General features: G+C 38.2%; 1 protein-coding gene and 1 pseudogene across 1 annotated transcript in view; both read left to right on the top strand.

Annotated features, from left to right (window-relative positions):
• LOC149848503 (1,4-alpha-glucan-branching enzyme 1, chloroplastic/amyloplastic-like) overlaps nucleotides 1-26,792 on the top strand; it is a 175,410-nt gene that overhangs the window by 27,290 nt on the left and 121,328 nt on the right. The window contains exons 6-7 of the mRNA XM_089995773.1: nucleotides 19,624-19,683; nucleotides 20,310-20,390. Coding sequence (XP_089851899.1) covers nucleotides 19,624-19,683; nucleotides 20,310-20,390 — 141 coding nt within the window. The remainder of the gene's footprint in view (nucleotides 1-19,623; nucleotides 19,684-20,309; nucleotides 20,391-26,792) is intronic.
• Nucleotides 379-8,338, top strand: LOC149848504 (1,4-alpha-glucan-branching enzyme pseudogene; annotated as a pseudogene).

Below are 26,792 nucleotides of genomic sequence, written 5' to 3'. Positions count from 1 at the left end.
TGTGAAATCTAGTAGCAGGGGAATTTCATTGGTGAAGCCTAGTGGCACTTTTTTACTGCTAAATTTTGGCAATTGGAACAGTCAAGATACAATACCACAAAACTTGTGGCTCATAACCATATACACACACACACAATAGTAATGATATGTGCACCAGGTGCAACTATTCCCTGATATATTTCATTGGATATTTTCCAGTCCAATGGTTGTGCTAATTTTGGATAAATACATGCATCACCTCGGGCAATAAAATACTATTTCTTAGATTTTTGAATGTGCAGAACGGTTACAAATGTTCTGTCCCATTGAAAGGAAACTATGGATTTTCAGAATTGTAGTTTTTTTAGAATACATTATATTTTGGTTAGCTTGAGGATGATGAGGAGAGTGAGGTTGGTTTCTCTTTTTTGGTGCCAAATCCAGTAGGAGCTAATGACAATGCAAGCACTCAAAAGGAGATTTAGATCAAAGAAAATAGGTTTGGCCAAACCTATTGTAGGAGATAGGCGGATGTTTTTGGGATACCATTTATAGATCAGATAGACCAGGAGGAGACAAGGACCTTAGAGGCCAATTCTGGTTTCCTTCTAGTTTAGTTTGAGTGCAGAATTCAAGATTCTCCATCCTCATCTACTTACCTCCTTTTTCTCCTCAGGTATGTTGGAGCTTCAGATTTTTTTATTCTTCCTACCTGCTTTGTATCATATGAATCATTTTCTCCAAAGTACCGTGCTTATTTAACCCTAATCCATTCCTATGTTGAGTCTAATTCTCACGCAGAACTAGCATCTAAGGAAGCGTTGTAAAACCCTCGTTTTTTCGAAAAAAAAGGTTCGGAGCCGGGTCGGACCCGAACCCATTAGGGTTAAAGCACGGAGGGGCAAGGGTTCTTTTAAACCCTCTTCTCCTCCCGTGTGCCGCACTTGCCCTTATGAAAAAAAAGGGAAACCCTTTGAGGGTTTCCCGAAATGCATCCTCCCCTCCTCCCCCCCCCCCCGTGTTTTAAAAACACGCAAGGGGGAGAGGAGGCCCTCACCTCGCAGCCCCTCTCCTCCTCCTTCGCTTTCTCTCTCGTCCCCCTCTATTGCATCTCCAACGAGCCCCTGCGCGTGAGCCTTCCCCCACAGCCATCACGTCGGTGATCTAGCAGGTAAGCATTGTGCCCTCTCTCTCTCTCTCTCCATACGACGTGGCCGACGACAGCGGCGCCTCCCTCTCCTTCTCGCTCTTCCTCTCGAACCCTTACTCGGCAGCGGAGCAACCGAAGCCGGCGGACTTGCCTCTCGCAACAGCAGCCTCCCTCTCGCCGGAAAAAGGGAAGCACAACTCATTGGAGACTTCAATGGCTGGAATGGGTCACATCACCAAATAGAAAGAAACAAATTTGGTGTTTGGACTATCAAAATACCAAACTCAGATGGCAATCCAACAATTCCTCATAATTCAAAAGTGAAGTTCCGTTTTAAGTGTGCCAATGGAGCATGGCTTGATCGAATCCCAGCCTGGATAAAATATGCAACGGTTGATCCCACGAGATTTGCAGCTGCATATGATGGAGTATATTGGGATCCACCCCCCTTCGGAGAGGTATCAGTTCAAATATGCTCGACCAGCAAAGCCTTTGGCACCACGCATATATGAAGCCCATGTAGGAATGAGTAGCTCAGACCCACACATCAGCTCATACAGAGAGTTTGCGGACAATGTTCTGCCACCTATTAAGTCAAATAACTACAATGTTGTCCAGTTGATGGCTGTCATGGAACATTCATATTATGCATCTTTTGGGTATCATGTTACAAACTTCTTTGCTGTTAGCAGTAGATCAGGAACACCCGAGGATCTTAAATATTTGATTGATAAAGCTCATGGTTTAGGCTTGCAAGTATTGATGGATATTGTTCACAGCCATGTGAGTACAAATGTGACAGATGGACTTAATGGTTATGATGCAGGCCAGAGTACACAAGAATCCTACTTTCATACTGGTGAAAAGAGGTTATCATAAGCTGTGGGACTGTCGTTTATTTAACTATGCAAACTGGGAAGTCCTGTGTTTTCTTCTTTCTAACTTGAGATGGTGGCTTGAGGAGTTTCAATTTGATGGGTTCCGTTTTGATGGGGTTACGTCCATGTTGTATCTGAAAGAAAGGAGCCTTCGATCTCCACTCTTACCTGTCACAGAGAAAAAGAGAGAGAGGGGAGAGAGAGAGAGAGAAGAGAGAGAGATTTCAGAGAAAGGGGTTTTCAGTTGATTATCGTCTGCACCTCTCATTCTATTAAAATGTATTAAGTGAATAAAACTAGGGTACAAAAATACCCCTTTAAACATGTTAGTTTACATATACACCAATTGGGTCTGGACCCGATCCAATATATAAATGGATCGGGTCAGACATATACACAGTGATTACTTCTTTTCAGCCTCCCTCAAGTTGTGCATGGTGCTGAACCATGTACAACTTGCCTTTCAGAAACCAAAATCTGTCCTTCGTCAACCCTTTAGTGAGGATGTCAGCAACTTGTTCTTCAGTTGGCACATACATAGGCTCAATCTCTTTATCTTCAACCTTTTTTCTAATAAAATGTTGATCTATTTCAATGTGCTTTGCTCGACTATGGTGGATGGGATTGAAAGACATGTCGATGGCACTTTGATTGTCACACAACAACAGTGACCGAGCAATCGGTTCTCCCATTTCTGTAAGGAGATGTCTTATCCATGTAGCCTCGGCCGTGGCAGTGGCCATGGATCTGTATTCAGCCTCAGTGCTCGATCTAGCAACCGCCTTTTGTTTTCTACTACTCTAGGATACCAAGTTTGGCCCAATGAAGCTGCAATAACCGGATACTGATCGTCGTTCGTCTGGATCACCCGCCCAATCAGCATCAGCATAAGTGACGATCTCATGGTCCTCATGGCCCCCGCCTGGATCTAATTCCCTTTTCTTGTATACCAGCCCATCACCAATTGTACCCTTCAGGTAACGAAGTATACGTTTGACTGCCTCCATATGTGACATACGAGGTTCATGTATAAACTGGGATACCTGATTAACCGAATATACTATATCAGGTCTAGTAAAAGTCAGATATTGCAACATGCCAACTAAGCTGCGATACTTAGTGGGATCTCCATATATGTCCCCTTCCTTTGAACTCAGTTTCTGATGAATGACACTTGGAGTTGTTAACGACTTACAATCTGTCATGCCTGCTCTGCTGAGAATGTCCAACGTGTATTTGTGCTGAGTAAGGGTGAGTGTATCATTTCTTTTATCAACTTCTACCCCAAGAAAATATCGCAGCTCTCCCAAATCTTTCATCTTAAATCTCTGATTTAATAACTTCTTCACTTGCTCAATGTGACTTTTACAGTTCCCTGTGATGATGATGTCATCTACATATATTGATAGGAAAGTAGTGACTCCTTGTTCATTGTGAATAAATAATGAGTGATCCAGAAGGGACCGAGAGAAGCCATGCCATTGTATCTCTAGAGAAAAACTGTCGAACCAGGAACGAGAGGCTTGTTTCAAACCATAGAGTGCTCTCTTTAACTTGCATACATATTTTTTGGCTTCTCGTTTTGCATATCCAGTGGGTTGTTCCATATAAACTTCCTCTTTTAAATCCCCATGCAGAAATGCATTTTTTACATCCAACTGGCTCAATGTCCATCCATATTTAATGGCTAGACCCAACACAATGCGAATGGTCCCCATTTTAACTACAGGACTGAAAGTTTCATCAAAGTCTTGGCCTTCTTCTTGTGTAAATCCCTTGGCTACAAGTATAGCCTTGTACCTTTCAATGCTCCCGTCTGGTTTATACTTTATCTTGTACACCCATTTTGACCCAACAACATTTCTGTTTAGTGGCCTGGGTACAATCTCCCATGTTCCACATTCATGTAGAGCTTCCATTTCTTCATTCATTGCTTCTACCCATCTTCTAGAGCTCGCAACTTGATACAACATGAGGGGCTCATCCTCTTTACTTATGGATGTCAAGAACAACTGAAAATCCAATGATTTTTTTTTATAAATTACCCACCTGTCAAGTGGATGTTGAATCCGTGAGGATCTTTTGATATCCATTGTCTGTGAAGATGGATCCGTACTTGTACAAGAGACTAATGAGGGCTCTTTCTCTTGCCGGGTGTACACAATACCTTTATACCTTGCTGGCTCCAAGACATGTGGAACAGTTTCTTTCGTTTGAGTTTCATTTGCTGATTCCTCATGTGTCTCTTTCTGACTGCAATTTTCTGGACAGTATACTTTACCATTGGAAAAGAGTTCTGAATTTAACCATGGGTAGTATACCTCAATGTTGGGGCTTGAGTTATCAGCATGAAGGGTTGAATTAGCATCCTGAGCATCAAAGTTCATCTCATCGAAGATTACATTCCTTGATATCTTGACACGCTTACTCAGAGGATCATAGCACCTGTACCGTTTATAGTCTTCTGCATATCCTATAAACTTGCATTTTAAGGCTTTATCTTGGAGCTTGTGTCTGAGTGAGCTGTCAATGTTAACATAGCAAATAGACCCAAACACACGTAATGCATGGTAATCAGGTTGTATGCCAAAAAGAGAGAAATATGGTGGCTTATTTTCTAAGATACTCATGGGCAATCGATTTATCACATGGACTGTGGAGTGAAAAGCCTCAGTCCATAATGATACAGGAAGATTGCTCCCGTGCATCATGCTCAATGCAGTCTCTACAATATGTCGATGCTTCTTCTCAGCAATCCCATTTTGTTGAGGTGTATATGGGCAAGACACTCTTCTCTTTATCCCATTATATTGAAGGAAACCAACAAAGTCACTCGAGGAGAATTCACCTCCTCCATCACACTGGAAATTGAGAATGTTGGTAGAGAAATGATTTTGAACAAAAGAATGAAATCTTTGGAACAATCCAAAGACTTCTGATTTGTGCTTCATAAAAAATATCCAAGTATAACGTGAATAACTATCAATGAAAATAAGATAGTATTTAATGCCAGAAAGAGAAGTAATTGGGGCAGGACCCCAGACATCTGAACAAATGACCTCAAATGGCCTTGAAGCTCTTTTATTGATGGAAGCAAATGGTAAGACATGACTCTTACATAAAAGACAACTAGAACACTTGATATCAACAACCTCTGAACTCAGACTGGACTTAGGAATAAAATTATTCAAGACAAGTTTTTCAATAAAATGACGACCACAATGGCCAAGACGACTATGCCAAAGTCTTGGCTTATTACATTCAGAAATGTTAAATATAAAATCAGGATCAAAAAATTGACGTTGGTGAGGCTTCACGGATGAATAGTCGGAATGAATGGAGGAAGGATCTTCTCGAAAGATATACATGTTGCCCCATCGTTTTCTTTCAGCGAATGTCTTTCTCGTGCGAAGATCCTTGACATAAACATAAGAGGGAGTAAATTCAACTGAAGCATTGGCATCATTAACAAGTTTTGAGACAGAAACAATGTTCTTTTGAATATTAGGTGCATGGATGACACTTGAAAGTTTAAGAGAGGACTTTGACATTGGTATAATGGCATTTCCAGTATGTGAGATTGAGTGATGAGATCCATCTCCTGTGACTATGCTATTCTTGCCAACATAAGGAGTAAGAGTCAAGAGTTTACCTGCATCACCTGTGACATGAGTAGCTGCTCCAGAGTCGACATACCAAATTCCTTTATCATTTTGCTTCATATTCAATCCTGCCAAGGCTGACAACAACAACTCCTTTACTTCTCCATCCTTCCTAGCCTCTGCTTGTGGAGCTTTCCCTTTGTTTTGAGGATTAAACCAACAATTTGCTTTAATGTGCCCTTTCTTGTTGCATAGAAAACAAGTGAGAATGGGTCTTTGTCCTTGTATATTGGGTGTCGGAAGTATGCCACGACCTCCATAGGTGTTTCTCTCTTGGCCTCCTTTTCCTCGAAAAGAACTTCCTCGTCCTCGGCCATAACTCATTCCCATAGCTAGCACATCTTGTGTTCCTGAATTCCCATGAGAATCTTCAGAAGATCCTTTCAGAGTCATCTCATATTGCAATAATTTCGCACGAAGATCTTCAAACTTTGGAAGTTCTGGTAAACATAATAAGGTAGTCGTCATAACATGATAGTCTTACCCCAATCCACTCAAGGTTTGTTGTACTTTATCCTTTTCACTGACACGACACCCAACAACAACCAGCTGGTCCATGATGCCTTTCATTTTGTTCATGTATTCCATAACAGACATGTAATCTTTCTTCAGCATTTGAAACTCTCGCTTAAGAAACATAATTCTTGCCTCAGAAATTTGTGAATACGTTTGAACTAACTCATCCCACAGTTCCTTGGCCGAACAATCATCAGGAAGAGCAATAAGGACCTCCTGTGAGAGAGTTGAAGTGATGTAGGCCACTAACGATTGATCCCTCTTCATCCAAGCAACATATTCTGGGTTCTTGCGAAAAACAACAAATTGTTCTCCTTTATCGTCCGCCTTTTCCTGCGAGAGGAAGTCTGGAGGCGGTGGAATAAATCCATCCAGATGACCAGAGAGGTCCTGACTCTTTATAAATGGATTGATCTGTCTTTTCCAGGTTAAGAAATTGGAGTTATTCAATTTTTCAGAGACTAGTTGACCGAGAAAGCTTGAGGACAGACATGACTGCCCATGAGAGAAATCCATTTTGAGAAAACCTGGACTGACACTTAGGTATATCACAACAGAGGACTCGGCTAACAGGATTTTAGGTATATCACAGCAGAGGACTCGACTGACAAGACACTCGGCTGACACTTAGGTATTCCACAACAGAGTATGGGAGATACACAGCAGAAATACTTCGTGATGCACGAAACAACAGTTTCAGAATCACGAACTCAGAAATATATTTTTCAGAATCACGAACTCACCGTGAAAAACTTCCAGAACCCACGAAACAACAGAAATACTTTGCAAAAATATTTTCTGAACTCAAAAATATTTTTCAGAATCACGAACTCACCGTGAATACTTCCAGAAAGGATCGACTGTTTTCGTGAAAGGGTCGTTTCAGAATCACGAACTCACAGTGAAATACTTCCAGAAACACGAACTCAGCAGAGGGAATATTTTCAGAAAGGGTCGACTGTCACCGTGAAATACTTCCAGAAACACGAACTCAGCAGAGGAAATATTTTCAGAAAGGGTCGACTGTCACCGTGAAACTGTCACAGTGAAATACTTCCAGAAACACGATCTTAGCAGAGGGAATATTTTCAGAAAGGGTCGACTGTCACCGTGAAAGGGATCTGCTTTTTACCGTGAAACCGAGCCACCGTGAAGCCAAGGCTGCTCTTCACGCACAGTCGTCACGCTGCTCTGATACCATGAAAGAAAGGAGCCTTCGATCTCCACTCTTACCTATCACAGAGAAAAAGAGAGAGGGGAGAGAGAGAGAGAGATTTCAGAGAAAGGGGTTTTCAGTCGATTATCGGCTGCACCTCTCAGTCTATTAAAATGTATTAAGTGAATAAAACTAGGGTACAAAAATACCCCTTTAAACATGTTAGTTTACATATACACCAATTGGGTCTGGACCGGATCCAATATATAAATGGATCGGGTCAGACATATACACAGTGATTACTTCTTTTCAGTATCATCATCATGGCGTTAAAATGGTATTTTCAGGAAACTATAACGAATATTTTAGTGACGCTACTGATGTGGATGCCATTGTATATCTTATGCTAGCCAATTCTCTTATCCATAATCTCCATCCTGATGCCATTTTGATTGCTGAGGATGTCTCTGGTATGCCCACACTGGGTCGAGCTATTTCTGAAGGTGGAATTGGTTTTGATTATCGGTTGGCCATGGCAATCCCTGACAAGTGGATTGATTATCTAAACAACAAAAGGGATGAACTACGGTCTGTAAAGGAGATTGTCTTGTGCCTGACAAATAGGAGATACACTGAGGCATGTGTTTCATATGTTGAGAGTCATGACCAGACAATTGTTGGTGATAAGACACTCGTGTTTCTACTAATGGGGGAGGAAATGTACACTGGAATGTCTTGCTTAGGGCGTGTCTCTCCTATTTTTGATCGTGGGATTTCACTTCACAAGATGATTCATTTCATAACAATGGCATTAGGAGGCGAGGGCTATCTTAATTTCATGGGTAGTGAAACTACACGACAGGTCCCGCTCGTTCTCCAACAGCCCTTGCTCCACCACCATCCTTCTCTATTTTTCAATTTTCATCAAAGGTACGGGTCTTCTCTTTTGAATATGAGTGAGAAATCGAATGCTGGTTCGATTCTATGCAAGATGTAGACATAAAATCTATGGAAAAATGAGTAGATCCATATGTCTACTCTATAATACATGAGAGAGGATCTATGGATCCTCTTCCATGGGTTCGTTTTTGATTTCCTTCACCCCTTTTTACAATAAATTTCTATGTATGTTTCTTTTATGTCAAAACAGAATTTATTTCATGATAGAATAGCTTGTGATTGTGGTTGTGTTATGGTATTACCGATTCCCATAGATGTGACTTTGATACCTTTCATTCTTACGAAAATAAAATTCTGTACATGCTTAGTTTTATGCAAAAACAGAGTTTATGTTATGATAAAGATAGCGGGTTATGTGTTGGCATCATGATAAAATCGGTCCCCATGGATCGGTTCTTGATTCTCTTTATCTTTTCAAATATAAATCTGTATATGTAGACATGCATATATTCGTCTAGATGTAATATGCATATGTTGAATGCATGAATTCATCTAAGTATAATATGCAAACATGCAAGTGGAATGCATATGTTACCTATAAGTCTTGTGGGAATTGTGTGTATACCGGTACATGCATATTAGTGTTAATCATGCCTAATGCCTACGCTTGAAGTCACGTATGCACCCAAGTGAATACAGGGGTCCTTAAATCTGGATATGCATGCGTACTACAAGTTTGATAGCATGAATTTGTTTACTAATAAAAAAAATACATACATATATCATTTGTATTGTGTGCTGCCCGTTGTAGATTCCAGATTTTTACCTGCTTATGATTAACACATTTTGCTTGATCAATATTCTAAGCCAATGTTACTACATGAGTATTTTATGAATATGTACCAATCTGAATTGTTGGGTCATGCTGCATATATGTAGTTACATAAGTAGTCACATGTGTAAAAAGACTTATGAATGAAGGCTTGCATGTGATGTGAGTATGTGAATTAAAAACATGCATTCCATATGAGTGAATGCATTAAATGAAAACATGTACTTGATATAGTTGCACATGAATTAAGTAAATACATGCTGATGAGTATTTTTGTTTCATACGCATGATAAAGGTTTGCATATATGGATGTGCATTTAGAAAGCATGTGGTTTATTTCCTATATGACATGTTGGATATGAATGCATGCGTGTTAACATGTTATGGCAAAGTTTGTTTTGGTACAGGTGCATACATGATATGAATGTGTGCTGCCCTGAAATTCAATTTCTAGACCCGGGTTATGTTCATGTGTATGGATGTTAACATATGTTATGAATGAGCAGTTTCATGTGCCTACATTTGTGGGACATGTTTAATTATCATCCATTTATGGATTGGTTTCAAGTGCATGTGCATACATGAAATCGATGTGTTTATCATGTACAATCCTGCATAAATGTTCTCATGTACTTATGAATCATGAATGAATGCATATGTGTTAAGTGATTTCATGAAAGCAATTTCACATGGATGGTGAACACATGTATATGACTGAGGTAGCTCATGCACATTGTTAAATTGGTATGAATGAATGTGCATTTGGAATCATGTTGGTATCCTTGCATAAATTACATATCGTTAAGATTTTTGCATACGATGCATCAATGTTCTAAATGAATCATCATGGGCCTGGTGGGCCTCCAGCGTTGGTTTGCTCTTTCTTTATATATTTTAAATGCATCGCAAAAATCATATTTATTTTGATTGCACTATATTGCATTGTTCTATGTGTCTCGCAGGGGTAGATGCGAGCTTTTGCCCTTATTTTTGCATGCTGAATTGCAAAACTTAATAATTGACATTTAAATAAAAGATAATGAAAAAGAAACTGTGTAATGTATAAACTGAGATCTCCCATTGGAAGAATGGGCATCTTAGAGGTTTGGTTTTGGGAGACCACGAGGATACAAAAACTCTGTGTGTTTTACTTTGACCCTTGAACCCGATATTGAGGTTCTTTCTCCTGCTCACAGTTTTAGGGAGAGTCCGCCACTTTACCTGGGGGTGGTGTGTTTGACACAACTGTTGTTTTGGTATACCAATGAAGTGACACTTGTGGGCGTAGAGTGTTCCTAGTGTCCCCGGCATTAGATGTTGATGTCTAATGTTCCGAAGGTGATTCGATCGAGGGCTAAGTTTGAAATCCACTAATAAAATACAACTTGTGTGCTAAGCTACCCTAGGAACCTAACTTGACCTTGGGGAAATTGTATCCGCGGGCAACGTTTATTAAACAAAGGAACTTAAATTGTATGCATTTAATAGGCATGCACATGGAAAGAAAAAACTTTAATGAAAGACAAGAAAGTGTTCATGCATTGCATATAAATCATGCATATTCCTGCTATGCATTAGATAATGCATATTTTACCTGTTCCCTTAATTGTTATATATTGGTGGATGCATGATGTTTAATTTCTAATGCATGTTAAATGTCCTACTTTCTTAAATTGAAATTCCTGTTGTTGATTAATGTTCTTGCATGCTTAATAAATGTTGCATGAATGCTTGATTGAATTATGTAATTGTCATAATTACATTCCTCTGAATTATTGTATGAAATCGTATCTGTAGGCAAAATTCTTCGGATTTTTGACCTCGCTCTTTCTATGATTTTTCGCAGTCACAGGGGATCAGTGAAGCGTCTGGCTTTTGTTTGAGTCACGTGTGTCACGCACTTGCTAGACTGATCACAGATGGACAACATGGCTCTACTTTTATCTCATTTTTGTTTCATTTAGTTGATATTGTACTCTGAATATTTTCCTTTATGCACTTGTCTCGAGACTTGCTACTCATTATTTTAATAAAAGGTTTGGTTTGGTATAGATGATAACTTTAAGCTCTATTGTGGTTGGTTGTTTATCCAATTGAGAGTGGAACTGTAAATGCCTCGGGTTTCTGGGAACATTTCCACAATGGTTTAAAAAAAAATCTGCATTTTCAAGGGGTATGAGTTGGGGTCATTACAAGCCTGACAAGAAATAATGGTTGAAGAGCTATGTCACAGGGATTCGGCTAGCAGGGTACCGCACCCGCGTCGACGCGACTCGACGCGGGTGCGGGTGCGGCACCGGGTGCGGTCAACCCGATCCTGGGTGCGTTGACCGCACCCAGGATCATTAAGGTCTATTTTTTTTTTTGGATTTTTTTTTTTAAAATTTGCCCAAATGGGCTTCGAATTTTTTTTAAAAAAAAATTATGCTGACAGTCTGTCAGCTGCTGACAGCAGCTGTTCTGTCAGCTGCAGCAGCTGTCTGTCAGCTGCAGCAGCTGTCTGTCAGCTGCTGACAGCTGCAAAATTTGAAAAAAAACCCGCCTATTCCCCCGACCCTTTTTATATATATATATATATTACATTTTTGCCCCTGCCGCACCCCCGCACCCGAGTTTTTTGGAAGTGCCGAATCCCCGCACCCGCACCCATGTGACATAGTTGAAGAGTTAAATTCTTTAGAAAGAATGCAAGTTTGAGCTATTGTAAAACTTTTATTTGCAAAGAATGTAATAAGATGCAAGTGGGTAAGGACTACAATAGATGATTCTATTGAGAGATAAAAGACTAGACCAATGACAAAAGTCTATAGTCAACAACTTGAAATTGATTATGCTGAAACCTGTCTGTAATATGGTTGTAAAGGTCACACCAAGAGAGCCATTTCAATCCTATTCTATATGGGAAGTTATAAGTGTTGTACTACTCTTTTTAATTAATTTTCTTTGGAATTCCCTCACAATGCTTTCTTTCTAGTCTTCTCTCTTGCTTTGATGCACAATGTGAGGAAAAGAAGCTCGCTGAGAAGAAGTTGTAGCCAAGGTACATCTTCCGGCTTGATGAGAGGAAGTAATTGTATTAATATCACCTTTTTACTTAACTACCCCTTGTAGGGGGCCATAACATAAACATGCCCAGTACAAAGAATATGGACAAATTTACCCCTTATACAAACAACATAGAACAATAATAAGGCGGCAGCTTTAATATGACAAGATTACCCCTTACATATGTTAAGATTAATGGTCCTATTGAGGTTTTAAGCTTAAGTTTTCTTAAAAGATAGGTTATTGGATATTTCATAAATAAGGAGGGACTTGTAAGTAATTTTTTATATTGGCTTCTCTCTATTTAACTTAGAAGAGATTAGCCCTAATTGAATTAACGTGTTCTCTCCTCTCACAGCCGATCTCTCTCTCTCTCTCTCTCTATCTGCCTCGGTTCTGGTGCACCTTATTAAGGTTTTCACATGGTATCAGAGCGGTGGATCTCGGGAGCGTGAGCACGTGATTGATCTACATCAAAAAAGACCTGAAAAAAAATTAAACCGTAAACAGGTGTGCGTATCTTTGCTTGTCTTCTAATTGCAATAAATCTGATCACAGATCTGATGTCTGACTAATGTCATGACACAGATCTATAATCAGATCTGAAGGTCACGGTGATACATATGTTAACTGGATCAGGTTGCGGCAGAGTTGGGTGTTGCGAGCAAATAAATTTTTTTATGTAAATCCTGTTTTGTGGGAGCATTTTTTTTATGTCGTGGGATTACTGTGGGAGTACAACTGCTCATAATGGATGCCGAGTTTGATTCTGTTCTAGTTTTTTAGATCTACGTTTCTGATTTTTATTATTGGTTCTGATATGGGTTGAATAACCCAATGAGATCGTGAAAAACGCTGTCTTTGCTGGCGTGAATTCAATTCTGATGTGGTGAAATAGCCTTGTGTGGTCGTGAAAGTGGATGTTGCGTGATCATAAAACACGCTGTTCCTGTATCAGCTGAAACTGAAAGTGTGTCGTGAAAGTGGCTGTTGCGTGATCATAAAACACACGGTTCTTGTATCAGCTGAAAGTGTGTGGTTGATGAACATGCTGTTCCTGTATCAGTTGAAACTGTTAATTCAACACTGAAGTCGTGAAATAGTCGTGTGTGGTTGATAAACATTCAGATTCAGAATCTGAGAGATTAATACAATGAATTCCTTTTGGTTAATTGCAGTTGTATCACCGTGTGAGTACTCTTCATTATGGGTGAAGTTTCGAAAGTTGATTCCAAAATTGAAACTAGTGGGGAATATAAGGCATTTGCAAACCCCTTCTAGTATGGTTCTTCTGTGAGATTGAATGAAGAAAACTATGCTAGGTGGTCCAGAACTTTTATGATGTCGGTATCTGGACATCGTAGAAAACACATTTTGTTGGAAACTGAACCTAATGAAAAGGTGGGAAAATATATTACTTGGGACAAAGATAATGACATAGTTATGTCATGGATCATGAACAGTGTCGAACCTCATATTGCAGATGGATTAATTTACTATAATACAACCAAACAGATGTGGGACAATCTTCGAGATATGTACTCTCAAGAGACTAATGTGAGTCGTATCCTGCAAGTCGAACAGGAGATATACAATTTGCAACAAGGAAACCAGACCTTGGCTCAGTATTATGCCTCAATAAAAACAACATTTGAAAGACTCAATGCCCACAGGCCTCTTTGTTGTTCACAGCAAAAGGATCATCAGGAACAAATTATGGTTTCTCGGTTTCTCACAGGTTTATCTTCAGAATTCTCTTTTGCAAACGTCCAAATGTTAACCGGATCCGATGTACTTACTCTTGCTGATGCATACAATCGTCTGAGTAGACTTGTGATTTCTCTTCCACAATCTCAACCTATGTCTCAGTCATCTGCTCTAGCTGTCCCATCTGGTTATCGACGTGGAAATTTTTAGAATATTAGAGGACGAGGACGTGAAAGAGGTATGGGAGGCAAAGGCAAACTTCAATGTACTTTCTGTGGAAAATCTGAACATTTAGAAGATCGTTGCTGGGATATGCATGGACGACCAACCTCTTCTGCATCAAAGTCTAATGTTCCAAAGTCTAATGTTACTACACTAGAGATAGCAAATGCAAATGATAACACTTCTGCAAATGACAGTATCATCCTTAGTCGAGCATAATATGATGAGCTGACAACTCATCACCCTTCAAGCTCCTCTTCTCCTGTAGCTGGTGTGGCCTACTCAACATGAGATCATCTTCATCTGAATGATAGTAAGTGGATTATTGACTCTGGTGCATCCAGACATCTGTGTGGGAATTCATTTTTCTTTTCAGATCTAAAGGATATTACTGTTCATCGAGGAGTCTCATTAGCAGATTGAAGGTCCTCACCTGTTGTTGGTCAGGGAAATATTTCTATATCCTCTTCCTTGCAGTTGAAAAATGTTCTTCATGCTCCCTCATTCCCTCAAAGTTTACTCTCTGTTAGTTGTCTTACCAAAGAACTAAACTGTAGAGTGATATTTGACCCGATGGGTTGTCATTTTCAGGATTTGCTGACGGGGAAGAAGATTGGTGGAGGCTATGAAGAAAATGGAGTCTACTACCTACATCATCCAGTGGACAATGTTTATGCTGCAGTAGAACACTCATCCAGCCCTGTTCAGTGGCATCGTCGTCTTGGTCATCCTTCATTGTTAAAGCTTTGTTATGTCTTTCCTCAAATTCCTTCTACTACATCATTTCAGTATGAAGCATGTCGGTTGGGCAAGCATCATCCTAGTTCGTTCCCTTCTAGTCAGAGTTAGTCTAGTCATAAGGTTTTTGAACTTCTTCATGTAGATGTATGGGGTCCTAGTAAGATTCCTACAAGGACTCAGTGTCATTATTATCTTGTTATTGTTGATGATTTCTCGAAGTTGTCATCGGTGTTTTTAATAAAAGAAAGATCTGAAGTCCCAAGTATTATCAAATCCTTAATTCTTGAAATAAAAATTCAGTTTGAATCTGTTGTCAAGATTGTTCGCACTGATAATACTCTTGAGTTTAAAACAAAAGCCTTGTTGCAATTTTATCAAGACCATGTCATTCTCCCCCAAACTACTTGTGCCTATTCCTCTCAACAAAATGGTGTGGCTGAGCGAAAACACAGGCACCTTCTTGATGTCGCACGTACCCTTATGATTCAATCCAATGTTCCTGCATTATATTGGGGTGATGCAGTTATCACTGCTTGTTATCTGATCAACCGCATGCCTTCATCTTCTGTAGGAGATCAAATTCCGCTACATATCCTAAATCCTAATGCCTCACTCTTCTCTTTCTCTCCTAAAATCTTTGGGTGTGTTTGTTTTGTGCTCAAACTTGGACCTGACCGTGATAACTTATCTGCTCAAGCTACAAAATGCATGTTTATAGGTTATCCAAAAAATCAAAAGGGGTATAGATGTTATGATCAAATTTCTCGGCGAGAGTATGTCAGTGCGAATGTATCTTTCTTGAAATCCATTCCATATTACTCTAGTATCGACATTCAGATGCAAGTTAATCCAGCTGATTCTTTTCCACTTCCTGTACCTCCTTTTCCTTTGGAATCTGAGACCCCATTACCGAACCAAACTTTATCTTCCTCACGGTTTCATAATCCTCCATTGGTATATGTGCGTAGGGCTCCACCTCCTCCAGTGCCTTCATCTTCTTCTTCTCCTGAGGTAAGTACTACTGATAATAGAGTCGTTCATGATGATGATAACAGGCCAATTGTTCTACGGAAGGGGACACGACAATGTACCTTATATCCCATATCTCATTTTATGTCCGATGTCAGAATTGGAAATCAGATGAAAGCATTTATTTCAGCCTTATCAGCTGAAACTATTCCTCTGAACTATCAACATGCAGAGCTCGATAACAGGTAGAAGCAGGCTATGCAAGAAGAAATGGATGCCTTATTGTTTCAACATACATGGGATCTAGTTGTTTTCCCAGTGGATGCTGACATTGTTGGATGCAAATGGGTATATACAATAAAGTACAAATCAGATGGTTCTATTGAAAGGTACAAGGCCAGATTAGTAGCAAAAGGGTATACTCAGACTTACGGTATTGATTTCTTTGAAACTTTTTCTCCTGTTGCATGGATGGGTACCATTCGTCTTGTTCTCTCAGTTGTCGTTCACCACGGATGGAGTTTGTGTCAATTAGATGTGAAAAATGCATTTCTATATGGGGATCTATCTGAGACAGTATACATGCAACAACCTCCTGGATTCGAGATTGAGGGGGAGTGTCGGAAGGTGTGTAGATTGAGAAAGACGATATATGGTTTGAAACAAAGTTCGCGTGCATGGTTTCAAAAGTTGTTTGAAGTGATGTCAAGTTTTGACTTCAATAGGTCGGCGGCAGACCATACTCTATTTATTAAGAAAACTAAATCATGTATTGTTGTTATGGTGGTATATGCGGATGACATCATTCTTACAGGAGATGATATGAAAGATATTGAAGCTACAAAGGCTCATCTTCAGAAACATTTTGTTACAAAAGACCTTGGTTCACTTAGATATTTTCTGGGTATAAAAGTTGTCAGGAGCCGTGAAGGGATGGTTTTGTCTCAACGAAAGTATGTTCTTGACTTATTAAAAGAGACTGAAATGTTTGGAGCGAAACCAACAAATATTCCCATGGACCATAAAGTTCAGTTGTTTGAAGAAGGGTTGAAACCTGTTGATAGCAAAAGCTATCGCTCACTGGTAGGGAAGCTATTATATTTAACTATGACCAGACCTGATATCGCTTTAGCAGTAAGCAAGGTTAGCCAATTTATGGATAAACCTACGGAGGTACACTGGAATGCAGCAATAATGATTCTTAGGTACTTAAAATCTTCTCCTGGAAAATGGTTATTATTCAAGAAAGGTGGAACCCTGAAAATAGTGGCTTACTTTGATGTTGACTATGTATAATCCGTAGTGGATAGAAAATCTACCACAGGATTCCGTGTGTTTATGGGAGATAACCTAATTTCATGGAGAAGTAAGAAGCAAAATGTGGTTGTTAGGTCGAGTGCAGAATTTGAATATAGGGATATGGCCTAAACCACTGCTGAATTAATGTGGGTTCGAACAATACTAAATGATCTTCAAGTGAAGGTTTCATCTCCTATGACAATGATATGTGATAACAAGGCAACCACATATATAGCGAAGAATCCAGTCTTCCATGAGAGGACAAAACATATTGAGGTTGATTGCACTATGTAAGAGATATGGTTCAAGCTGGTCATATTGCTACCAAATATCTAAAGTCGGAGAACCAAGTTGCAGATATGTTTACAAAGCCTCTTGCTAGACCAAATTTCTCAAAATATTGTGACAAGCTGAGCATGATTGATATCTATGCTCCATCTTGAGGGGGAGTGTTAAGATTAATGGTCCTATTGAGGTTTTAAGCTTAAGTTTTCTTAAAAGGTAGGTTATTGGATATTTCATAAATAAGGAGGGACTTGTAAGTAATTTTTTATATTGGCTTCTCTCTATTTAACTTAGAAGAGATTAACCCTAATTGAATTAACGTGTTCTCTTCTCTCACAGCCGATCTCTCTCTCTCTCTATCTGCCTTGGTTTTCGTGCACCTTATTAAGGTTTTCACAACATATAATGCCCATTCTTATCAGCCATATCATTATTGCTTATGGATGAAAAATACAATATAAACATTGAATCATAATCAAGGTTTTAAAACTCAGTGACTCGGGACTCGTTCTTTATTGACTCGTGACTCGGCGGGTCAACTCGGTGGCTCGGACAGGGTTTTGTTAACTTTTGATTTTAAAGGAAAAACAACATATAATTTGTCTCAAACCATGTTTTTTAGTAAACAAGAGATGTTTTTTGGCTCCATGCAGAATCTTGGGTTGAACTGAAATAAGGAGATCGTAGCATGTGGATAAATTGTTCATTAATGAGCAATAAGTTGGAAATGTGGAATGAAAGAGCACAATTTATTCCAGTTACATAGATGCCTTTATGCATTAAAAATGCACATGCCTATAAAGAAAAGAGAAATTTTTGTTGGATGTGATAAGGCAAGGTGAGGACAATTGGTTCTGATTAAAGGGGTATAGCCTATATGAGATACAAAGAAAATATGAAGTCTGAAAGGACAAGAAAGAAGCACCAAGTAGATGTTGGAACTCTATGGATGTTAAGGCCAAAGTTATGTATGACAAGAAAGAAGCACCAAGTAGATGTTGGAACTCTATGGATGTTAAGGCCAAAGTTATGTATGACTTTATTCCAGTTTCTTGTCTATTATGCCTTCATAAAGATGGGGCAAAGAGGAAAGGTGTGAGGAGAAAACCAAATTCTTCCTTGTTATATAGTCATGTTAGTAAAGTTTAAAGCAAAATATTAAATGCATTTATGCAAAGAAACTGCAAAAAATATAATTGTGTAGAACATAATAAAAGCAGCAATCTACTTGATCATAAAATATTAATTAGCTGTTGTTGAATCTGAAGATTGTCCTGCCTGATGCTTCTAGAAATAGATTCATATCCAATAACATTTACCTTAGATCATAGTCACATATTGTCTTCTTTACATATTGAAGACATTAAGAAAGTAACAACAATATTCTCAATAATATTACAATTTTTTTTTATTCTGAAATACTCAAAAAATCAAATTTTAAACATTCCAGAACTCGCCCGAGTCAGGCCGAGTCAAGCCGAGTCAGGCCGAGTCAAGCCGAGTCAGGCCGAGTCACAGCCGAGTCTTCGCAGACCGAGTTTAGCTTGCCGGGTTGACTCGCTGGAGGGCCGAGCCGAGTCACCGAGTTGACTCGGCGAGTTTTAAAACCTTGATCATAATGGCTAAGGGTGGATGCATTTTCTGTTGTTGTTGATGAACATAAAATAATTAAGCCATCTAGATGTTTTCTATCACTTCCCTCTCATTTGTGCTTCACTTGTATCTTGCTCTTTAGGACTGTATACTCATGCCTTCTATAAAATATTTGGCATATGTTTTTCTTACCGTAAGCTTTCCTTTAAATTCTTATGCTTCATTCTGAATGCATTTTTATTTGAGTAAGCTTCAACCTATTCTTGAAAGCAAGGTTAGATATTAAAACAAAGGAGCTTTTCTAATCACAGAAAGCAATTGTTCATATGGATCTTAAGTGGTCCAGTCCAATGAGCATTGTAGAATCCAATGATGGACTGAAAATTTGATATTTCTTTATAACAGTCTATTAAACTAACTTATTATTGCTAACTCTTGAAATTTATCATGAAACAATGATTTCCCAATTTGATGTTGGGGAAGACAGTGATACTTTTGCAACATTGAGGAGTCAAAAGAGAGCACTTAACTGCTGTTTTTATGCTTGTGCTTCTTCTATGCAACCTACTTTTGCAACTTTGACGAGTGAAAAGAGTCTATTTATGATTGAAACTTAGACTTTTAATTTTGTAATTGTGGTTTATTTTCCTTCGTGCTGCCAAATCAACTTTTGTACAATTTTTTTACAGTCAGCTTGCCTGATAGGAGATTTCAACAACTGGAACCCCAATGCAGATATCATGACACAGGTAAGTCATGCAGTTGAAATCTTGTAGTCAGATTGTAGTAGTCTACAGTATGCTTTTGTCTTTCAAAGCTAAGAAGCGAAAGCATATTGTGGATATCTTGTATTCATATATGCTGTTTTACAGACAACTTTTATTTGTCTTAGCAAAACTTGTTTTCTTTTGCTTGGAAACAAAAACATAGAGTTGCTGATCTAGACCATTTGGCATTGTATAAATTGTTTTTGTGACAGCTTAACCAGTTTTTATGTCCTTTCATTCCAGAATTCTGCAGTTTTTTGTGTCTTGGTTAATCGTCCAACATTTCTTGTGCGTGGAAATAGTCTTTTCTTCTTTTCATTAAAGTATTGAAATTTATATTTTGTGTTATATTTGTTACTAGCTTGGGTTCACAATAATTTGTCAAATACATATGCTTTGGAGAAAGATGACTCACAAGAAGTCTTTGAGTTGCTGCCACTATTACTAATACTATACGTATAAAGAGATTTTATAGTCAAAATGAGGAGAATTTTGTGCTGATGTTATTGATATTTTTTTTTGTCAGTAGGTGATCATCGTTTTTGCTAAGTTGCATGTTCTGGTCCATGGTTTCACGATGATGTATTTAGTAATTCGTGTGAATGCAGAATGAGTTTGGAGTTTGGGAGATTTTCTTGCCAAATAATGCTGATGGTTCACTGCCAATCCCCCATGGATCACGTGTAAAAGTAAGCATGATTGACCCCCTTGTTAGATTTTTTGAGTCTCCAATACTTAAACAACCACCCCCACCCACCCTCTCCAAGAAAAAAAAAAGATCGTCTCTTTAGTTGCTTAGATATTGATTTTATAGTCTTATATACAGATAAACCAGCTGTTGCTATTACAAGAAATTTGTGAAGATGATTTTGTTCTTCTTTTAGAATTTTGTACTTGCTCACCTTTTCAGGCATTAGTCAAACATCACACTGTAACTAAGTATGCAGAAATATAACAAATGCTTAAAGCATTCACAATGTCCTGCAATGGAGAGAGAGAGAGAGAGAGAGAGAGAGAGAGAGAGAGAGAGAGAGAGAGAGAGAGAGAGAGAGAGAGAGGTCCACTATGGGACAATACAACAAGCCTTTAAGGCAACACACATAAAAGAATATGAACTTTATTAGAGAAGAGCTCTAAAAGCCTCAACAAATACAAGGGGAGAGACCCCTATTTATACACAAAAAGTAGGCAAAAAAGGAGAGGCTAAAAGACAAAAGGAGGGCCATTGGGGGCTCCCCATAGAGTCGTTGGGAGCCCCCAACGGTCATAAATATGACCGTTGGGGGTCCCAACGATCCTATCAAACAAAAAAATGTTTTAAGAAAAATAAAAATAAAAGTAAGAAAACAAAAAAAAATATTTAATTAAATAGTTGTTTCCAGTGTTGTGAAAAGCGTTGAGACGTAGCGAAACGCTCCACCAAAATCTGAGGCGAGGCGTAAAGCGTAAGACTCAATTTTTTTTTTGAAAATTAAAAAAAACTATAAAAAAGATCTAAAATTACAAATAAATAAAAAATGCTTTATTGATGAAGCAACAACCAACAAGAAATAAAAAATCTCAAATAAATACTGAAAAATATGAGATTAACATGTAAAAGTAACATTAATGCAACAATTCTATTTTCTACTATGTGACATGCAATACACAGATTTGAAACTCAATCTAATTCTGTTTTCTACTATGTGACATGCAAAATACAAGCAGTGGTCTTTGAGTAAAGAGGCATAAATACCATGGCTTGAAGACGAGTAACATTAAAGCCACAATTAAAATTATAAGAAAATAAGGTGTCAAGCATACTTAGCAAGATAAGAAAACAACAAAAATAATTTAGCAACAACATATAGTAAAAATCAACCACTAATGTTGTTCTTTACCAGTTTTAAGAATAAACATTATGACCAACGACAAAGCCAAACTAGCAACTCAGACATTCACAAATAATCATTATGTTATACCGAGTTTTTAACATAATCAGTAGCTGCCAATACAAATATGCACACATGCACACATACATAGATACACATACATATAAATGTATATACAATGCATGTTATACAACATAAATTCTATCTATTTCATGTTGTATACCAACCCAAAATTTAATGCTAAAGGAGAGTAGAACACAATCGAACTGCATACTGCTATTTCACACAGAAAAATAACAGAAAAGAAAAATATATACAAATTTCTTTCATATCTAAATGACAAAAATAACAGAAAAGAAATTTTGTAAATGAAGAGGGGAAGGAGCATTACCTAAATGAAGAAGCTTGCGTGGCTGAGAGATAGACTGTGTGTGAGAGACGAGAGAGAGACTGTGTGAGAGACGAGAGAGAGAGAGACTGCGTGTGAGAGACGAGAGAGAGAGACTTCGTGAAAACAGATATAGGGTTCGGGCCCCTTTTTTTAAACCCTAATTTTTGGTCAAATGAGGGCTTTGACCCCTCATTTGACCAAAATTTCAAGGCGTGCACGCCTTACCTTGAGGCACGCTTCAAGGCATATGAGGCATACGCCTCGGGGCTTTTGTGCTTTATACATGCACCTTGTTAAAATGTAATCTGTAATATATATATATATATATATTATTTAATATTATTATATTTTCTTTTATTATTTTTCTTTATTTTCTTTTTTAGCATCTAGTTCAATAGAAACTAGATATTTGATCCAGTCAAGTTCCTGTTGGAACTTGACTGTGAAAATAGCTGTTGGACTGTAGTCCAACAGCTATAATAAATGCTGTTGGACTACAGTCCAACAGCTATAATAATAAATGCTGTTGGACTGTAGTCCAACAGCTATATTAAGAGACATTGGAATCCAACGTCTCTTTTGGAGAGCTCAAAATGAGCTCTCCTCTCTCCCACTTTTTTGTATATATAGGGGTGAACCCCTTCAATGTAAATAACCATGCTTCTTAAGCATTTTGTTCATGAATAAAGTATTATTTATTTTTCAAGTGTTCTTCCTTTTATACCCTTTCAAGGGCCATGCTTGTAGTGTCTCCAATAGACACTTGTTTGTGAGTTATTTGTGCATTTGTTGAAGACCACCATTTCATTACATGGTATCAGAGCTACGAAATCCTTAGATCTTGAAATGCTTCTGCCTCGATTTCCGTGCCACATTTACAAAAGGTGTTTCATCACCTTGTTCTTGGCTCAAGAAGATTTGTTTGAAGAAAGGCGAACTTGTGCTACAAAAAAAATTTGGTTTTGTATCCTCTCTTATTCTTTTGTCTAGTCTTTTTCTTTTCTTTTTATTTTTCTCTCTCTCTCCTCCTATTTATTCCTCTCTTACCCTTGTAAAAGATGGATGACAATGATAAGATCACCATCATTCCTATGTAGCTAAATGATACTATGTAATGTGGGCTTCGATTATGAAGCACCACATTTGGGGAAAAGGTTTATGGGGTATAGTGGATGGTTCCGATTTGGAACCTAAACTATCTCTTACCAAGAAAGAGGGTGATAAAGAGGTTCCTCTAACGGAAGAAGAGAAGAGTAAGGCGTTAGCCACTTATGAAAAGAAATGGAAAGAATAGAGGATAGGGCATGCAAAAATTATGTCATGGATCATCAATAGCATAGACATTAAAAAATGCTCTAGTCTAGCTAAGTTTGAGCATGCCGATAAGGCTTGGGAATACCTCAAAAACATGTATTCCCTTAAAGATATTGCACATGTATGCAATTTACAAGATAAAGTTCGGACAATGACTCAAAAAGATAAAACTATTCGAGAATATTATAATGAGTTGTCCGAACTTTGGGAAGAGTTGGCTCTTCTTGAGCCCAAATGGCATTGTGCCGAAGACATCGAGCTTCGCCAAAAGCAACTCGATATGGAACATTTCTATCAATTTGTGAATGGTCTAAGGCCGGAGTTTGAATCCACCAAATCGGCCCTTTTACATCGTGGAAATATTCCTTCTATTGTTGATACTATAGAAGAGCTCACTATGGAGGAAAATAGACTTAGAAAAAGTACTCCAAAAGTTGATGATGACTCCGTTTTAGCTGTATCTAGACCGGGGAATCATACTCGTACTTACAAGCCGCCTCATTTTGGAAGGCAAAACGACGACTTTGATAAAAGAAAAGTTATTTGTCATCATTGTCATGAACCGGGGCACTATAGGCCTCAATGTCCAAAGTTAAAAAGAAGAGAAGAAAAAAGAGTTGCATCTGAGTCAAAAGATCAAGATGCACCTGTGTCTATGGCTCAACTGATGGAAATCCTTCAACCTCTTCTCAAAGGGGTATCCTCCTCAACCGAAGCCTCAACTGGAGCGGCAGTTGCATCTTTCTCCGGTCCAGGTAACTTTCCTTGGCTTTTAGATTCTGGTGCTTCTTTTCATATGACCCCAAATGTTAATAGTCTATCCGAATGTCTTAAAAATAACTCAAGTGTGTCAAAGGTTTTTACAGCCGATGGCACATCTCTCGAAGTAAAAGGAATAGGATGTTTTGAAAATCTTCAAAAATCCAAAAGATTTTTTATCCCAGAAGTTAGATATATCCCTAAACTTAATTTGAATCTCTTATCTGTCTCGCAAATATCTGATTATGGATGTAATATCTCCTTCTCTTCTCATGGTTGTTGGGTACAGGATCGCCAGTCAGGGAAGCTGATTGGGGAAGGCCATAGAGAAAGAGGACTTTATTACATGGATTTTTTGGAATTACCCAAGAATGCATTTTGTTATAATATTCAGAAATTAGAATTGGATTTATGGCACAAAAGGCTTGGCCATCCTCATATGTCTAAATTTCAATATTTTCCAAGTTTGGAAAAATTTTGTAATTCTGAAAATTTTTCTTGTAAAGACTGCATTCTTGGCAAAATGAAAAGGTTACCATTTCTTAGTAGAACTTTTGTTTCCTCACGACCACTTGAGTTAATACATTCGGATGTTTGGGGACCCGCACCAGTAATTTCCAAAGGTGGTTATACATATTATGTCATTTTTGTTGATGACTTTTCTAGACATACTTGGATTTATTTTCTTAAACATAAATCTGATGTCTTTGCTAACTTCCAAATATTTCATAAAATGGTTAAAAATAAGTTTCAAAATGATATTTCTATTTTTCACACTGATTCAGGGGGAGAATTTATGTCCAACGAATTCAAAGACTATCTCAATTTACATGGTATTACACATCAAAGATCATGTCCACACACTCCACAACAGAATGGTCTAGCCGAACGCAAACATCGGCACATTATGGAAACTACTAGGACATTGCTAATTGCAAATCAAGTTCCAAAAAGTTTTTGGGCTGAAGCGGTCCTAACTGCCACCTACCTCATTAATAGGATGCCATCTTCCTCATTAAAGAATACAACTCCAATAGAAAAGCTTGTTAACTTAACTCCAGATTATTCTAGATTAAGAGTCTTTGGATGCAAATGTTTTGTTTTCACCAACAGAAATGACAAACTCTCTCCTCGTGCAATCCCATGTGCCTTTTTAGGATATGCTGATAATCAAAAAGGCTACAGGTGTTTCGATTTTCAAAATGACAAATTATATGTGTCAAGAAATGTATCTTTTTTGGAAAAAGAAAGCTTCTTTGAATTTGAAAAATCCAAGGATGTCACTGAATACTCGTTTTTAATTGATCCAATTTCAAAATCCAATGAATGTGATGTTGGATGTGACCTTGACAATGATCAAAGTCCTATTGCTGTTGAAAATGATGATAATGAAGAGCAAATCCATAAGGATGTTAGTCTACAATATTCAAGACGTAGAGAGCAAAATCTTCCATGTGCATTACAAAAATACTCTGAAGTCTCACCTAGAAGAACGTCTAGAATCTCTAAACCTCCAGAAAAATTTGTGTCTTATGAATCTTTTTCACCCACGTATAGGGCCGCCATTACATTAATACAATCATATGTTGAACCATCATCCTATTCTCAAGCAAAAAATCATATAGAATGGATAAAAGCCATGAAAATAGAATTGGATGCACTAGAAAAGGCCAATACTTGGACGATACAAGATATTCCTCCGGGTAAGAAACCTATAGGTTGTAGGTGGGTATACAAAGTCAAAACCAAAAGTGATGGGACCCTGGAAAGATATAAGGCCCGTTTAGTAGCAAAAGGATATGCCCAAGAGTATGACATCGATTATGAAGAAACATTTGCTCCTGTGGCCCGTATGATCGCTGTTAGAACTTTAATAGCCTTGGCCTCCATTAGAACATGACCTATCTTTCAATTAGATGTCAAAAATGCTTTTCTGAATGGGAATCTCGTTGAACAAGTATATATGGAAGCCCCACCTGGTATTAGTATCCCTAAGGGTAAAACTCTTCGTCTAGAAAAAGCTCTTTATGGTCTTAAACAGGCTCCAAAAGCCTGGTATGACCGATTTAGTCATGTTATGCTTGATATTGGTTTTCAACCTTGTTTAACTGACACTGCTTTGTTTGTTAAGAAATCTGATGCAGGCATCATTATTCTTCTTCTCTATGTGGACGATATGATCATCACCGGAGGCGACAAACAGGGAGTTGCAAATATCAAATCTCTTCTTAAAACTCACTTTGAAATGACTGACTTAGGTTTATTAAGATATTTTTTAGGCATTGAAGTTGCTTATTCCCCTCGGGGGTATTTGATATCTCAATCTAAATTTGCTTTTGATATCGTTTCCAGGTCTGGAATTACAGATGATAAGAAAGTAGACATTCCAGAAGTTGTCAATGTTAAAATGAAAATTCATGATGGAGAACTTCTTGATGATCCTACTCCTTATAGACAGCTTGTTGGAGCTCTTTCTTATCTTTCCATTACTAGGCCAGATATAACTCATGCGGTTCATACAGTCAGTCAGTTTCAGCATGCTCCCACCTCCGTGCACATGGGAGCGATTTTGCGTATTATTAGATACTTAAAATCCTCTCTTTCACGAGGACTCTTCTTGTCTGCTTCATCTTCATTAAATTTAATTGCATATACTGATGCTGACTGGGAGGTGATCCCAATAATAGACACTCAACTACTGGTTTTTGTGTGTTCCTAGGTGAAACCTTAATTTCGTGGAGGTGCAAGAAGCAACA

The sequence above is a fragment of the Nuphar pumila genome, chromosome 1, assembly GCF_984573655.1.
Source record: "Nuphar pumila chromosome 1, dmNupPumi1.hap1.1, whole genome shotgun sequence".
Classification (NCBI taxonomy): Eukaryota; Viridiplantae; Streptophyta; class Magnoliopsida; order Nymphaeales; family Nymphaeaceae; genus Nuphar; species Nuphar pumila.
Note: the sequence above shows the minus strand (reverse complement) of the source record. Positions and strands in the feature narration are given on the sequence as shown.